Source organism: Erpetoichthys calabaricus, chromosome 17 (assembly GCF_900747795.2).
Source record: "Erpetoichthys calabaricus chromosome 17, fErpCal1.3, whole genome shotgun sequence".
Taxonomy (NCBI): domain Eukaryota; kingdom Metazoa; phylum Chordata; class Cladistia; order Polypteriformes; family Polypteridae; genus Erpetoichthys; species Erpetoichthys calabaricus.
Genome location: NC_041410.2, coordinates 90,765,984 through 90,781,642, shown reverse-complemented (window position 1 = coordinate 90,781,642; position 15,659 = coordinate 90,765,984). Strand labels below are relative to the sequence as shown.

Sequence of the window (15,659 nt, the reverse complement as noted above, 5' to 3'; positions counted from 1 at the left end):
ATTTCAATCTGGCGTCCACGTTTAATTCCTCAGACTTGGCTCCTGTGTTTCAGATGTCAGTGAAATACTCGGGCACTTAAGAAAAGCTTTAAGCGCGAGGCGGCGTGTGCGAGCCCTCAGGTGTGGCTTTTCAGCACTTGTCAGGTGTGCGACGAAATGGAGGTGTAAAGCTTAGGCTTCACTTCACTGTCAATGCAGTGCGGTGGATGTTCTGTTGACATGAACGGCGCGCCCGCCCGAGTGCTGCACCTGAGAGACGTTACAACCGCAGCAGATGTTGTGCAAAATTAGTAATGCGCTTCTATCAGTCGTTTTAACTTATGATTAAAAAGCCTTGACTTTGTCTTCTTAAGCATTTTTTCTCCAATTTTTTATCATATACTTAATAATAATAATAACAATACATTTTATTTATATAGCACCTTTCCCATGATCAGGCATTTGAGTTGCAGTCGTTCCTTGGTATTCTGTTGGGGGACTGATTCCAGGATGCCCCCGCGGACACTAAATTCCGCAGATGGTCAAGTCCCTCCTGCTGGGACATGACAAAGGTCAGATGTAATTAGGATTTGCTTATGTGCAGATACTAATGGCATATTATTTGCATATCACCCACACACATCTTCATGTATACATTAAATCATCTCTCGATTACTCATAATAGCACCAGCAGCACCAGCACTTCTACGCATTTCAGCATCGTTCTGCTTCATTGTGCGAATTTTTGATCCGTTCTTACCGACCTTATGGCCCACTTCGGCAAGCAACATGGCTCTTTTTAAAGATCCAAGATTTTTATTTTCTCGTCAAGAGACAGCACTTCACGGTCGTGAGCTTGCACTGAATAAGCCCCCTTACTTTATACACACTGCCCATCGACTACAACCAGTAGGATGGCTTAGTGAGGTCCTCAGGTTGGCCCTGCCATAATCACTCGTGGCCTCAGGTGGAGCTCCAAGAAGACGATCCAACCTGACTATAAAGGAAATAAAAGTCGTAAAAAGATTTATATAGGAGAGAAAGTGAAAGGATTGTTACTGAGTCTCGAGGGGAGACAGCAGAGGGCCAGGGAATCGAGCCAAACCCCATCTTACCCCTCTGGTCCCCCCCGGAATCTCTATCTATCTATCTATCTAATATAGTGCCTTTCTTGTTAATGTATGTACATTTTTAATTTACATTTACATCATTTAGCAGACGCTCTTATCCAGAGCGACTTACAACAGTATTTGTTAGTTTTTTCGCATACCCCTTGGGGTCAGAGCGCAGGGTCAGCCATTGTACAGCGCCCCTGGAGCAATTACAGGTTAAGGGCCTTGCTCAAGGGCCCAGCAGAGTAGGATCTCTTTTTTTGGCAGTGACGGGGATTCGAACCGGCAACCTTCGGGATACCAGCGCAGATCCTTAGCCTCAGAGCCACCATCTATCTATCTATCTATCTATCTATCTATCTATCTATCTATCTATCTATCTATCTATCTATCTATCTATCTAATATAGTGCCTTTCTTGTTAATGTATGTAAATTTTTAATCTTGCCTACTACACCATCTATCTATCTATCTGTCTGTCTATCTACCTATCTATCTATCTTATAGTGCCTTTCATATCTATCTGTCATATAGTGCCTTTCAGATCTATCTGTCTGTCTGTCTATCTAATATAATGCCTTTCTTGCTAATGTATGTACATTTTTAATCTTGCCTACTAGACTATCTATCTGTCTGTCTGTCTGTCTGTCTGTCTGTCTGTCTGTCTGTCTGTCTGTCTGTCTGTCTGTCTGTCTGTCTGTTGTGATGGGTGACATGGATGGACTGGTATCCCAGCTAGGATGGTCAGTGTTCCCTTTACTGGTCAGTAAGCCAAAAATCAATGAAAGACGGCTGGCGACTGCTCCCTGGGGTCATGTGTTTCCCCCATTATGTTGGCTGGTGTCATTCCACTGGTAGAGTTCCCCTTTGGACGGCTGCCTGTCTGCACAGATGTTATTGTTCCCACAGGGAGCCCTGTTGGGTACTTTTGTCGTCCTACGGAGGTTCGGCCTGACTGGTGAGTTTTTCCTGGAGTTAATATTGTTACACCAGACATACTCCCAGGTCCAGCCTGGAAAGAATCCCCTCCACATCACCCACGCGAGTCAAAGTCAGGAGTTAGAGGAGGACAACACTTGCCTGGAGAGAAGTAGTTTGTGTGGAGATTGTTTAGGAGGTTCTCTAATTTGGACCAGTATTAGTGGAACTGTGCAGAATTATAAAGGTCACTTCTCTCACCACTTCACCCCCTAATAGCTAATGTAGGGTGAGCATACTGGTGTAACAAATGTCTGCCATCGCACCGTCCAGGTGAATGTTACACATTAGTGGTGGTCAAAGTGGATCAGCGTTCAGTATGAAAAGCACTTTGAGTTGTGAGAAAAGCACTGTCATGTATAAGTGTAAAGAATTATTATTAAATATTATCAAGTTTGGGGTTTGGGGTGTGAGACGCCCTCTACTGGTCACACTGTCAAATGACATCCACATGAATGTGCCTGGCGTGACACCTGGCAGGCTGCTGGAGTGGTCCCAGCTCACAGGGCACCATGACATCCTGACGTGAGGGTCAGTAGCAGGAGGGCTCACTACTCCTGTCTCTCTCTTTCTCGTGCGTCTCCTTCAGCGTTTGTCATAATACAGAAGTCGCCTCGAGGCACATCCGATTGCATAACTGAGCACATCTGCTCCTTTTACTGGGTTTGTACGTCTAAGTAATTTTAGCTTTGTCAAACCGTAATGGATTGTAATAAATTTATGGCCACCTGTATTTTTTGCATTGCCTTTGCAAATCGAAAATTGAAAACATTGCATCACTTAGCCTGATGGGCATTTGAAAAACCTGAGGACGAAAGATGAGATGTCGTGATACGTACCGAGAGGACTTTTTGATATCTAATGAGGCTTGGTGAGGTTGCTGATGTGGAATACATAGAAGTAAAACTTTCTAAACTGAAAACCCAATGCAAAATAGCAAATACAATAATTGATGACTTAAAGACGCAGTCATTTGTGTATAGCCCGGGAAGTGCTGGTGGACGGTTTTCCGGACATTTCAAAATTGTTGTCCACATTAGGACAAATATCACCTTCAGGACCCGTGATATCCGAGTCCCTTGAAGACTTATCCGTCCATTCCTTTTAAATCCGCTTTATCCAGTTTGGAATTGTGACGGAGATGCAGGATTGCAGAGCCTGACCTGACGTCACTGGGCAGTAGGCAGGAACTGTTGGTTTGGAGGTGAAGAAACGTCTTCAGGCAAATAGGCACGAGGGTTACTGTGATCCAAAAGGAGACCTGGAGGACGACTTAAACGTTGAGCAGAAGTCATCAAAAGAGAAAAGCGTGGGTCAAAAAAGACAGAAGGCAAAACGATGATAAGCAACCAAAACCGGAGGGCATGGCGAGAGTTTGTGGTCCATGGGGAACCAAGATGGAAGCCCTTATGCTGAGTGCCGACTTAGAAAATGGAGCTGAACTGACACTAAACAAGTGGGGGACCTTCCATCTGCTGAGGGATAACTCTAAAGTGTGATTGTCGATGTCGATGTTTGGAGTGTACGTCCATTTATAACACACCTGCAGGGTCACATCTGGAATTCCATGTATTGTTTTGGTCTCCACATCTACAGAAGAGATATGGCAGCAGTACCCAAATGATTCGAATTCCTCTTCTTCCTCCTTTTCTTTTACTGTGGGTGACACATCCAATAGAAGGATCTGTTCAGGGTATGTTATGTGACCCATAGGGGGCGTCTCAGAGCCCCAGACATAACTAGAGTGAGCAGAGACCCAGCGTTAGATGTATTGATTTATTTCAAGCGAAATACCTTCAGCAGCACACACAGAGTTCCCAACTCCATCTCCACTCCAGGTAAGTTTGGTCCTTTTCCTCCTCCTGACTCCAACCCACCCATTACAGCAGAGCAGCATCCTTTTTACGCTAGGACCTGGGAGTACCTCCTGTGCCCCAAGAAGCACCTCTGGCAGACGTTCCTCCTGAGAACACGGTAGCTTCTTCTCAGACAGCTCCACCTGCTGACTCCCATGGAGCCCAGCAGGACTGCCCACTGGAACTACAGTTCCCAGACTGCACTGCAGGGGTCTGAGTGGGAGCAGCATAGGAGGAATGCTGCCACCTTGTGCACTGAGGGAATACATGTCTCCCACCGACCGTCCGTTATGGTGGTTCCCCATCTAGGAAAGTGAAGCTGCATCCAACCCAGGTGGGATGCCAGTCCTTCTGAGTCGCTCACGGTTAGCACTGTTGTATGGTGGGACACAGACAGCTTCCCTTTATGTGGATTTCTCAGTAAGGCTCAGGTGAGAACTGAAATGGCTGTAGGTCTTGGCCACTATACCTGAGCACGCTGCACACCGAATTATTGAAGGTTTGAGTTTTGAGGAGCAACTTGGACCACTTGAGCCTAGGAAAGTACAGACCAAGAGGGGACGATGGGTACACTTTTGAATTTGTGTTGGGGTACCGTCATGACATCCGTTATTACTTTTAAAACGGGACCTTCACTGAGGATGCAATCGATGGTCTAGAAACTATTTTAATTGGACGCAAACTATATTTTTGGATCAATTACTATACATTTATGGAATCTTTTATAGATGATTGTGGTTGAAAATAACACTCTTGGGGCCTTTTTACTGTAATTCTCAACTCAATATTGTTTTGGAAACAGGCAGAAGAAGAATTTGACAAGCAACGGCGGGATGAATGGCCTCTTCTCGTCAAAACGTTTTCTTCTGTTTCTAATGTCAACAGGAAATTTTTTTAGTGCAACGTGTTTTCACTTAAATAACAAATGATGTGACAGGAGCCTTTCTTTGGGTAGTCTGTAAATATTCAGGGCAAGGCCATTTTGTCGCATGGCTTTTAGAATCTGTTGGAAAAGCGAGATGTGACATCACCTCGGAGGGGAACGAGACCGAAAGTTTCCTATCTTGCTAGCTCCTTTCACACATGTTTCGAATACTAAAAGCGTGTGCTAATGTGAAAGTCGATGGCTTCTGTATCTGGCAGGAGTTACTTTGTTTAATTCCCTGGTGTTGTCTAAAACTCCATCCTGCAACTCATTTGTATTCTGCTATGTTAGATTACACCAGAGGTTTACGGCGGGAGTAAGCACACCCCGAGATTAAAAATGACTTTCATCGCTTGTTCAAATCAAGTATTGGTAGACGTCCAGCTGACTTTTAGCTGAGGCTGTTGCCTAATTTTATTTTTTGGCTTTTTTTTTAACGTTTATATTAGCTGAAATAAAAGTTAGTTTCTGGAGTGAAAGTATGTCGATGAAATGCAAGCCTTTTACATTTTGTAACAATGGCGCAGTGGCTTCTAGCGTTCAACTTCAGGGACCTGGTCACTGTCTGTGTGGAGTCGGGATGATGTCCTCATCTGCTACATCTGTGGCCTTCAAAGATGTGAGGGTTAGGCCAATAGCCAAGCCTAAAATAACCCGATATGAGTTAGTATGTGCCCGGGTGGACTAGCAGACCCTACTGACCTTACTACTTGGGGTCATTGTAGCTTGGGTAGGCTCCAGACCCCCATAATGCTGAAAGTGGGCTGAGAGAACAACTGTATTTTTAGCCAATATGCTGAATTAAGGAATGCCCGTGGGCAAATACGGCAAACCCTGGAGAGGTGGGATTGTGTGTGTAAATAAGGACCATGTGTACGCGTGTGCATGTGCTGCACTTATCCTTGACACGGACTGGTGCCCCGTCCAGGGTTGGTTCAAACAAGTGGGTCAAGCTGTGCAGCATTCAAATTAAACCGAAGGACTGTCTGTCTGTCTGTCTGTCTGTCTGTCTGTCTGTCTGATATAAAGCCTTTCTTGTTAATCTATGTAAATTTCTAATCTGGCCTTTACACCTTCCATCTATCTATAATATAATATACTGTAGTGCTCTATCTATCTATCTATCTATCTATCTATCTATCTATCTATCTATCTATCTATCTATCTATCTATCTATCTATCTATCTATCTATCTATCTGTCTGTCTGTCTGTCTGTCTGTCTGTCTGTCTGTCTGTCTGTCTGTCTGTCTGTCTGTCTGTCTGTCTGTCTGTCTGTCTGTAAAAAAATTGTTTTCCTGTGAATTTATCTAAATGTTTAATCTTGCCTACTACGCTGTGTCTGTCTGTCTGTCTGATATAAAGCCTTTCTTGTTAATCTATGTAAATTTCTAATCTGGCCTTTACACCTTCCATCTATCTATAATATAATATACTGTAGTGCTCTATCTATCTATCTATCTATCTATCTATCTATCTATCTATCTATCTATCTATCTATCTATCTATCTATCTATCTGTCTGTCTGTCTGTCTGTCTGTCTGTCTGTCTGTCTGTCTGTCTGTCTGTAAAAAAATTGTTTTCCTGTGAATTTATCTAAATGTTTAATCTTGCCTACTACGCTGTGTCTGTCTGTCTGTCTGTCTGTCTGTCTGTCTGTCTGTCTGTCTAATATAGTGCCTTTCATAATCTGTCTGTCTATAATAAAATTCTTTTTCTGTGAATTTATCTAAATGTTTAATCTTGCCTACTACACTATCTATCTATCTATCTATCTATCTATCTATCTATCTATCTATCTATCTATCTATCTATCTATCTATCTATCTATCTATCTATCTATCTATCTATCTATCTATCTATCTATCTATCTATCTATCTATCTATCTATCTATCTACAGTATCATTAAGATATTTCTTTTCTTGTCCGTCTCTCTCTGTACCTACACAAAGACACACAGTTATTTGGATTGACAACTCTGCATTAGCCTGACAAGAATGAGAAAGGTGCGTCTCTGCTCTGTGATGAGGTGGCTTCTTTTCTGGAGATTGTTCTTGCCCACTATCTATTCCTGTACCCAGTGGTCCTTAAGACTATATTGGAATAAGTAGTTATGCTCCCGGAGTTTTTCAGTCACACATTTTTGTAGTTGTTTTGCTTTTAGCCATTCTGAAAAAGTCGTGAAATGACCAAAAACCCCAGTGAAGACAGGAGTATGTATGTTTGTATGTATTTTTTTTCTTTTCTTCCAGAGGAAACTGGATCCAAGTGGCCCTTTGCTATCCTAATGGCACAACTTTCAGAATAGTGTCGGACATAAACCAGAGGCACACAGGCAAAGTGCACAGCGTCGAACACTACTTGGCGGCTGCATCCATTCAGTCTGTTCTGGCAAATGCCGACAAGAGGCTCTACTTCTACGACACCAGTTCTGGGTGAGTATGCAATTGGTGAACATGTTTTCACTTTTCAGACACGTCTTTTTGCTTGCATTTCCATACTTCCCTAAAAATGCATTTATTTTCAATGTCCAATGTGAATAACCCACCTTAATAAAAAGCTAAGTGTCTGTGTTTCCATCACATCACAAACATTAACACTGATTTTATGAATCCCATACCCAATGGCATATAACAGAGATGTTTGCACTGCATTTGTCATTCCAACAAATAACGCATCACAAATATTAACACTGATTTTATTAATCCCATACGCAAAGGCATATAACAGTGACATTTGCACTGCATTTATCATTCTGACAGGTGGTGGTGGATCGCAAATATTAACACAAATTTTATGAATCCCATACCGAATGGCATATAATGGAGACATCTACACTGCATGGTGCACTGCAAACATTAACACTGAGGTCTACGTTGATTACTTAGATTTCACCCGTCTTAGATGGGTAGCACAGCTAGTGTAGCATATCCTAATTATTTTGGTGATTCACACTTGAGTTGTTTAGCATACAGTGGCATCAGGTGCAAGGCATGGAATTAAAACTAAATAGGGACTCATGTCGGGCCAACAGGTGAATTTTAGAAGTTGTCGGGGGAACTGCAGAAAACCTGCATTAGCGGAGGCAGAATTTGAAAGCTGGGATTTGAAGCTAGGGCCCTATAGCTGTTTGTTGGCAGTGCTGACTACCATGACACCTCACTGAGTGTGTAGTTCATTCCAATGGCTCAAGTTAAGTCAATTCAAGTCAAACTGCTTTATTGTCCTACTATCCATACACCATATGGCAGCGTACAATGGCACGGAATAACTTTTGCCAAAGACTGCGGTGCAACATATACATAAACACAGGACAAGAGCAAGACAGGTAAAGAATTATACTGTAAATAAATAATAAGCTTATAAGGCAGCAGAGCTATTAATGGTCAGCTCTGTTTAGACAGAATAATATAGTGACACCTGTAGAAGAAAAATTAGATGTTAGGATAAAGTGTCTTTATATGCTTTCCATATTAAAATACAGAATCCATCTTAGAAGTATAAAAGGGTCAATTATTGTCAAGAAACCTGTTCAGGCACATCAGCAAACCAGATGAAGGTCAAGTGGACAACAAAGATGGTAAGACACAAAATGTCCTAAAAGATGGCTAAGATCAGCAGAAATTTCAAGGATAATAGCTAAATGTATTGATACAGGAGGAACAGGAGAATAACAGAAATAGACTTTTATTTCCTAAGTTATCTGATGTGTAAACCAAAGACCCAATCAGAGTAAATGTATGTATTGATTAACACTAACAACGGACCAATCAGAGTAAATGACACTGACAACGAACCAATCAGAGTAAATGTATATATTAACACTGAGAACGAACCAATCAGAGTAAATGACACTGACAACAAACCAATCAGAGTAAATTTTATTTATTGATTAACACTGAGAACGAACCAATCAGAGTAAATGACACTGACAACGAACCAATCAGAGTAAATGTATATATTAACACTGAGAACGAACCAATCAGAGTAAATGACACTGACAACAAACCAATCAGAGTAAATGTATGTATTGATTGACACTCTATGTAAATCAATAGTTTATAAAATGAACCTCCAGCCTTTGTGTTTTGACCATTGTCATCATGCTGTGAGGAATGCTCCTAGTTCAAGCATTTGCTGAATAATAATAAGTGACGCCATAAACGGTTTTCCTCCTGCCGGCTTTCTGACTCCAAGGTTTCATCAGACTTGTCCTATTAGAGGAGAGCTTTCTTTCTTTAATTAAAGATGTTGATTTCTACCACATGCCGCCTCACAGCTCCAAAGTCCCAGCCTGTGTAAAGTTTGCGTGTTCTCCCCACGCTGCCGTGAGTTATTTTCTTTTTCCTCCAAGTGCATATGAACTTAATCGACGATGCTAAATGATCCCAGTGCTTGTGCGTGCGTAAATGGGCCCTGGCACTGACTGCTGCTCCTTCCAGAATTGGTTCCCACCTTACATCCCATGCTGCCGGGACAGACTCCAGCCCAGCAATCCTGAATTTGATTAAGTGGGCTTGGTAACACAATATGTGGGGTCTCTCTTATATAGCATTTTTCATATTGGGCACCATTGCAAAGCCAGCTGGAATAAAACACAAAGCCGCACAAGACTGCGAGATCATTCAAATGGGGTATAAAGAGTCAGAGTCAAGTCAACAAAATAAAAACTTCAGTAGCTTAATGTAGAGCTTTGACAGTAAAATCGTCCAGCAGTATGTATGCCGACTTCTTGCCGTTCATTAAATCCATGGGCAGCTGCTAATGCCAAAATGATGGATTCTTCCATCGGCTGCGTCTTTATATGGGGAGAGCTAAAGTCGCAGTCTGCTGTTTTTTATTTGTGCTGTCCGTAGAAGTGGACTGGGATCTGGATTCACTCACAAAACATGAGAAATGCTCCGAGAGCGCCTCGCACATACATATTAGGGCCCTGTAATCCGTTATGATGTCCCGTTGACTACATTTGGATTTTTTCCAGTATCTGTGGAACTGAGGCCATCTTTAAGTCGCATTCCTTTCACCTCAGTAGAGTATTAATCCATCCCAGAGCCCCTTAGGGTAAGCAAATGGCCTACCATTAAGTATCGAGGGATAAACTAGCGGCCTTAATGATGTACAAGATGTCCCTGTAGCCTGCATGCTCTAAGTGTATATATTAATTTGTAATGCATTTTCCAACTTTTCAATCCACAGTAGCTGCTATTACATCACAAATATTTACCATCCATGGGAAATCAACTTAGCAGTGAAGTCGTGATGACGGCAAGCATGGCAGACCAACAGCAGGACATTTACCTTTGCGATAAAGCAGACGTTAATGCGCTTGTAGCTGTTGTGGATGCTGAGTGACTGGTGGAGTCCAAACGAATAGTTGGGGTGCCAACCAGATCACCCTGTTTAAAGGTAATCCAAATAAACAAAAGGCACTTTGAAAAGGAAATTGGGATGCCGTGGCGTGATCCAAAACTGCACTCCTAAGAAAAGTAGCTCTGAAGAGCGGGTCTGTCTTGGGAGTTCCATCCTGCGGTAGGCTCAGGTCCAAAACGGACTCCCTCCTTGTCGGGGTGACCGGCTTTATAAGGTTCTGACCAAAAGGGGGTGGGCCTCCGGGGTCAGTTTCCCTCATTGGACATCTTCTTGGAGCTTCTCGGAGACAATACCATCAGTAACAACGCCCCCTCTCACTCTAGGCCGGTATTGCATAATAATAATAATAATAAAAATAAAACTAATGCATTTTATTTATGTAGCACCTTTCCCATGCTCATACCTGTGCTGAGCAATTGGACAAACACACAGACACTTATCCTTTTATTAGCTGAGTTTCCTGTCTTGGACAGGTTGAAATGTAAGTACTCACCGCAGACCTCATCGGTTACTTTTGCAGTGCGCCGTGCAATGTATATGCCTCATTATATGCCATTTGGCATGGGATTCGTAGAAGCAGTGTTAATGTCTCTGATGTGTCATCTGTTGGAATGATAGAGACATAACAACCGGATGAACATATGGGCAGACACACAGCGACTTATCCTTTTATTTGGGTGGAATGTATTTTTTAACACCTGAAGTAATAACATACATTTGTCAAACCAACAGATCAGAAACATTTGTAATAATAAAATATATTACTACAAATGTTTGTGACGATCGATCTGTTTGAATGAAAAATGCAATGCATATGTATCTGTTATATGCCATTTGGTATGGGATTTATAGAAAAAGTGTTAATGTTTGTGATGCGCCATCTGGTCGAATGAAAACTGCAACACATATGTCTCTCTTATTTGCCATTTGGTATGGGATTTGTAAAAAGCAGAGTTAATTTTTGTGATGCACCATCTGGTGGAATGACAAGTGCAATGCACATGTCTCTGTTATATGCCATTTGTTATGGGTTTTATAAAAGTAGTGTTAATGTTTATAATGTGTCATCTGTTGAAATAAAAAATGCAAAGCATATATCTCTGTTATGGGAGTTGTAGAAATAGTGTTGATATTTGTGAGGCGCCATCTGGTAGAATGAAAACTGCAATACACATGTCTCTGTTCCATGACATTTTGTATGGGATTTGTAGAAGTAGTGTTAATGTTTGTGAGGCGCCATCTGTTTGAATGAAAAATACAATGCATATGTATCTGTTATATGCCATTTGGTATGGGATTTATAGAAATAGTGTTAATGTTTGTGATGCACCATCTGGTTGAATGAAAACTGCAATACATATGTCTCTCTTATTTGCCATTTGGTATGGGATTTGTAAAAAGCAGAGTTAATTCTTGTGTTGCACCATCTGGTGGAATGACAAATGCAATGCAACTGTCTCTGTTATATGCCATTTGTTTTGGGATTTATAAAAGCAGTGTTAATGTTTATAATGTGCCATCTGTTTGGAATGAAAAATGCAAACCGTATATCCTGCGGTGGGGTGGCGTCCTGCCCGGGGTTTGTTTCCTGCCTTGTGCCCTGTGTTGGCTGGGATTGGCTCCAGCAGACCCCCGTGACCCTGTTGTTAGGATATAGCGGGTTGGATAATGGATGGATGGATGGATGGAAACCGTATATCTCTGTTATGGGAGTTGTAGAAATACTGTTGATATTTGTAAGGCAACATTTGGTGGAAAGAACACTGCAATACACGTCTCTGTTCTATGACAATTGGTATGGGATTTATAGAAGCAGTGTTAATGTTTGTGAGACGCCATTTGTTGAAATGAAAAATGCAATGCATTTTATTACTAAAAATGTTTGTGCTGTGGCATCTTTTGAAGTGACAGACACACACACACACACACAGATGCATAAGCACTGATTCTTTTATTAAGGTGGATTATCGCGGAAGTGAACAAGTTCCACTTTTCTGAATATTTTCATTTGGTTATAATTTTTTTTATGGTTGGTTAGAATTGTAGCTAGATTTGTTGATCTAATGACTATTTAAGATTATTCTGCTGATCTGAGGGTAGAACGCTGCAGTGGTGGTTGTCCTCCTAGAAGTTTCTTCCACCTCCCCACTGCTGCTGTTTGCACAAATGAAGTTAATTTGGTTAATTGGCGACTCCACGTTGACCTGCTCTGAGGGTCCTGTCCTGTAGTGGACTGGCCCATCCTGCTCCCTGTGACCCTATAATACAAATGCGGACTCATATGATATCCACCGTGGAATTCACTTTGGTACTTTACGAATGCCTCTGAGAACACTCCACTTTCCTTAACTTAAGCAATCCATAATGCCCCTTGGCTCAGACTGTGCAGCTGCTCACTTCCAGCTCTTGGCCTCCGATTTCTATGGCAGCCTGATGACAGAACGCATTCTTTTCTGTTTCCTTTCTCCAGACAGCATTTTCTCATTCTGCCCCCTGAACTTCTGCCTTGTAATCCCCTCGAGTTGCCTGTCTGTTTCATGCCTTAATGCCTTACATTCCCGAGATGACCCATACCACACATTTTTAAGATATTCTTTTACCGAGATGAGAGACTGAATCTTTCTAAGTAACTTGTGCTCAGAGATTTTGATACTTTTTGGTATTTTGACATTGGCAATGTGCCCACTGATAAGCGTGACGCCAGGAGTCTGGGGCACTGAAGAGCGACTTCTTTATTTATTTATTTATTTATTTTGAAGTTCCGTCAGTTGGGCTGCATCAGTGTATCCCATATGTCACTGGGTGGTCACGAAATTCAACCCCATGTGGAGGACGTCAACTACTGTCACAGCAGCTCCAGATTTGTTCTCCAGAAATTTGTGGGAGCAAACCAGACTGTGATGCGTTTTGATTTTGACTTGTCGTCGTAAAGGTACTCTTGTATTTTGTGCCAGAACCTAAATATTTTGCCCGTCCATTTTCTGCACCCTTTTCTTCTCACATCCCAAAGACACACACAGGTGAGGTTAAGTGGCCACTCCGAATTGGTCCCATATAAGTGACTGGGAATGTGGCTGTCAGTGTGTGCCCTGTAGGACTGTGCCAGGACAAGGACGGCCATAATTAGATACTGTGGCATCCAGGGGCGCAACAGCCGCCCCAACCCCAATACAGACGGGCAGAGACGCAGGTGCAACACACAAGACTCTTTATTTTAGATAGATAGATAGATAGATAGATAGATACTTTATTAATCCCAGGGGGAAATTCACATACTCCAGCAGCAAAAAATATTAAATTAAAGAGTAATAAAAAATGCAGGTAAAAAACAGACAATAACTTGAATAATGTTCAACGTTTACCCCCTCTGGTGGAATTGAAGAGTCGCATAGTTTGGGGGAGGAATGATCTTCTCAGTCTGTCAGTGGAGCAGGACAGTGACAGCAATCTGTCGCTGAAGCTGCTCCTCTGTCTGGAGATTATACTATTTAGTGGATGCAGTGGATTCTCCATAATTGACAGGAGCCTGCTGAGTGCCCGTTGCTCTGCTACGGATGTCAAACCGTCCAGCTCCATGCCAACAATAGAGCCTGCCTTCCTCACCAGTTTGTCCAGGCGTGAGGCATCCTTCTTCTTAATGCTGCCTCCCCAGCACACCACTGCGTAGAAGAGGGCGCTCGCCACAACCATCTGATAGAACATCTGCAGCATCTTACTGCAGATGTTGAAGGATGCCAGTCTTCTAAGGAAGTACAGACGGCTCTGTCCTTTCTTGCACAGAGAATCAGTATTGGCAGTCCAGTCCAATTTATCGTCCAGCTGCACTCCCAGGTATTTATAGGTCTGCACCCTCTGCACACAGTCACCTCTGACGATCACGGGGTCCATGAGGAGCCTGGGTCTCCTAAAATCCACCACCAGCTCCTTGGTTTTGCTGGTGTTCAGTTGTTGGTGGTTTGAGTCGCACCATTTAACAAAGTCCTTGATGAGGTTTCTATACTCCTCCTCCTGCCCACTCCTGATGCAGCCCACGATAGCAGTGTCGTCAGCGAACTTTTGCACGTGGCAGGACTCCGAGTTATATTGGAAGTCCGATGTATATAGGCTGAACAGGACTGGAGAAAGTACAGTCCCTTGTGGCGCTCCTGTGTTGCTGACCACAATGTCAGACGTGCAGTTCCCAAGACGCACATACTGAGGTCTGTCTGTAAGATAGTCCACGATCCATGCCACCAGGTATGAATCTACTCCCATCTCTGTCAGCTTGTCCCTAAGGAGCAGAGGTTGGATGGTGTTGAAGGCGCTAGAGAAGTCCAGAAACATAATTCTTACAGCGCCACTGCCTCTGTACAAGTGGGAGAGGGATCGGTGTAGCATATAGATGATGGCATCTTCCACTCCCACCTTCTCCTGGTATGCGAACTGCAGAGGGTCGAGGGCGTGTTGGACCTGTGGCCTCAGGTGGTGAAGCAGCAGCCGCTCCATGGTCTTCATCACATATGATGTTAGAGTGACAGGCCGGAAGTCATTCAGCTCACCAGGACGTGATACCTTTGGGACTGGGGTGATGCAAGATGTTTTCCAAAGCCTCGGGACTTTCCCCTGTTCCAGGCTCAGGTTGAAGGTGCGCTGTAGAAGACCCCCCAGCTCTGATGCACAGACCTTCAGCAGTCGTGGCGATACTCCATCTGGACCTGCTGCTTTGCTGGCACGAAGTTTCCTCAGCTCTCTGCTCACTTGTGCTACTGTAATTGTGGGTGGGGATGTCTCTCCTATGCTGGTATCAGCAGAAGGATGTGTAGAGAGTGCATTACTCCGAGGTGAGAGTGGGTTAGGGTGGTCAAACCTGTTAAAGAAGATGTTCATTTGGTTTGCTCTCTTCACGTCTCTCTCAATGGTGGTACCCTGCTTCGAGCTACAGCCAGTGATGATCTTCATCCCATCCCACACTTCCTTCATGTTGTTGTTCTGCAACTTCTGCTCCAGCTTTCTCCTGTACTGCTCCTTCACCGCCCTGAGCTGGACTCGGAGTTCCTTCTGCACGCGCTTGAGCTCATGCTGATCACCGTCTTTAAAGGCCCTTTTCTTCTGGTTCAAAAGGCCCTTGATGTCACTTGTAATCCATGGCTTGTTGTTAGCATAGCAGCGTACAGTTCTTACTGGAACTACAATGTCCATACAGAAGTTGATGTAGTCAGTAGTGCAGTCAACAACCTCCTCAATGTTCTCACTATGTGATCCCTGCAGGATATCCCAGTCTGTAGTTCCAAAACATTGTCTCAGAGCCTTCTCTGCCTCCGGGGTCCACTTCCTGAATGATCGTGTGGTTACAGGTAGGACTCTCACTTTTTCAAGTATACAGCGGAGAGACGCTTTTCTGTCGCTCCCCACAGCAGCACAGTGCAAATAAGCACCAGTACACAGTCCTCCTTCTTCTTCTC

General features: G+C 43.2%; 2 protein-coding genes across 8 annotated transcripts in view; both read left to right on the top strand.

Moving 5' to 3' along the window:
• Nucleotides 1-15,659, top strand: part of LOC114644327 (cell migration-inducing and hyaluronan-binding protein) — a 264,051-nt gene that overhangs the window by 102,874 nt on the left and 145,518 nt on the right. The window lies entirely within an intron of this gene.
• LOC114644328 (cell surface hyaluronidase-like) overlaps nt 1-15,659 on the top strand; it is a 136,815-nt gene that overhangs the window by 102,583 nt on the left and 18,573 nt on the right. For all 7 annotated transcript variants that reach the window (XM_051920416.1, XM_051920419.1, XM_051920423.1 and 4 more), the window contains one exon: nt 7,101-7,283. In XM_051920416.1, the coding sequence (XP_051776376.1) occupies nt 7,101-7,283 (183 nt within the window). The remainder of the gene's footprint in view (nt 1-7,100; nt 7,284-15,659) is intronic.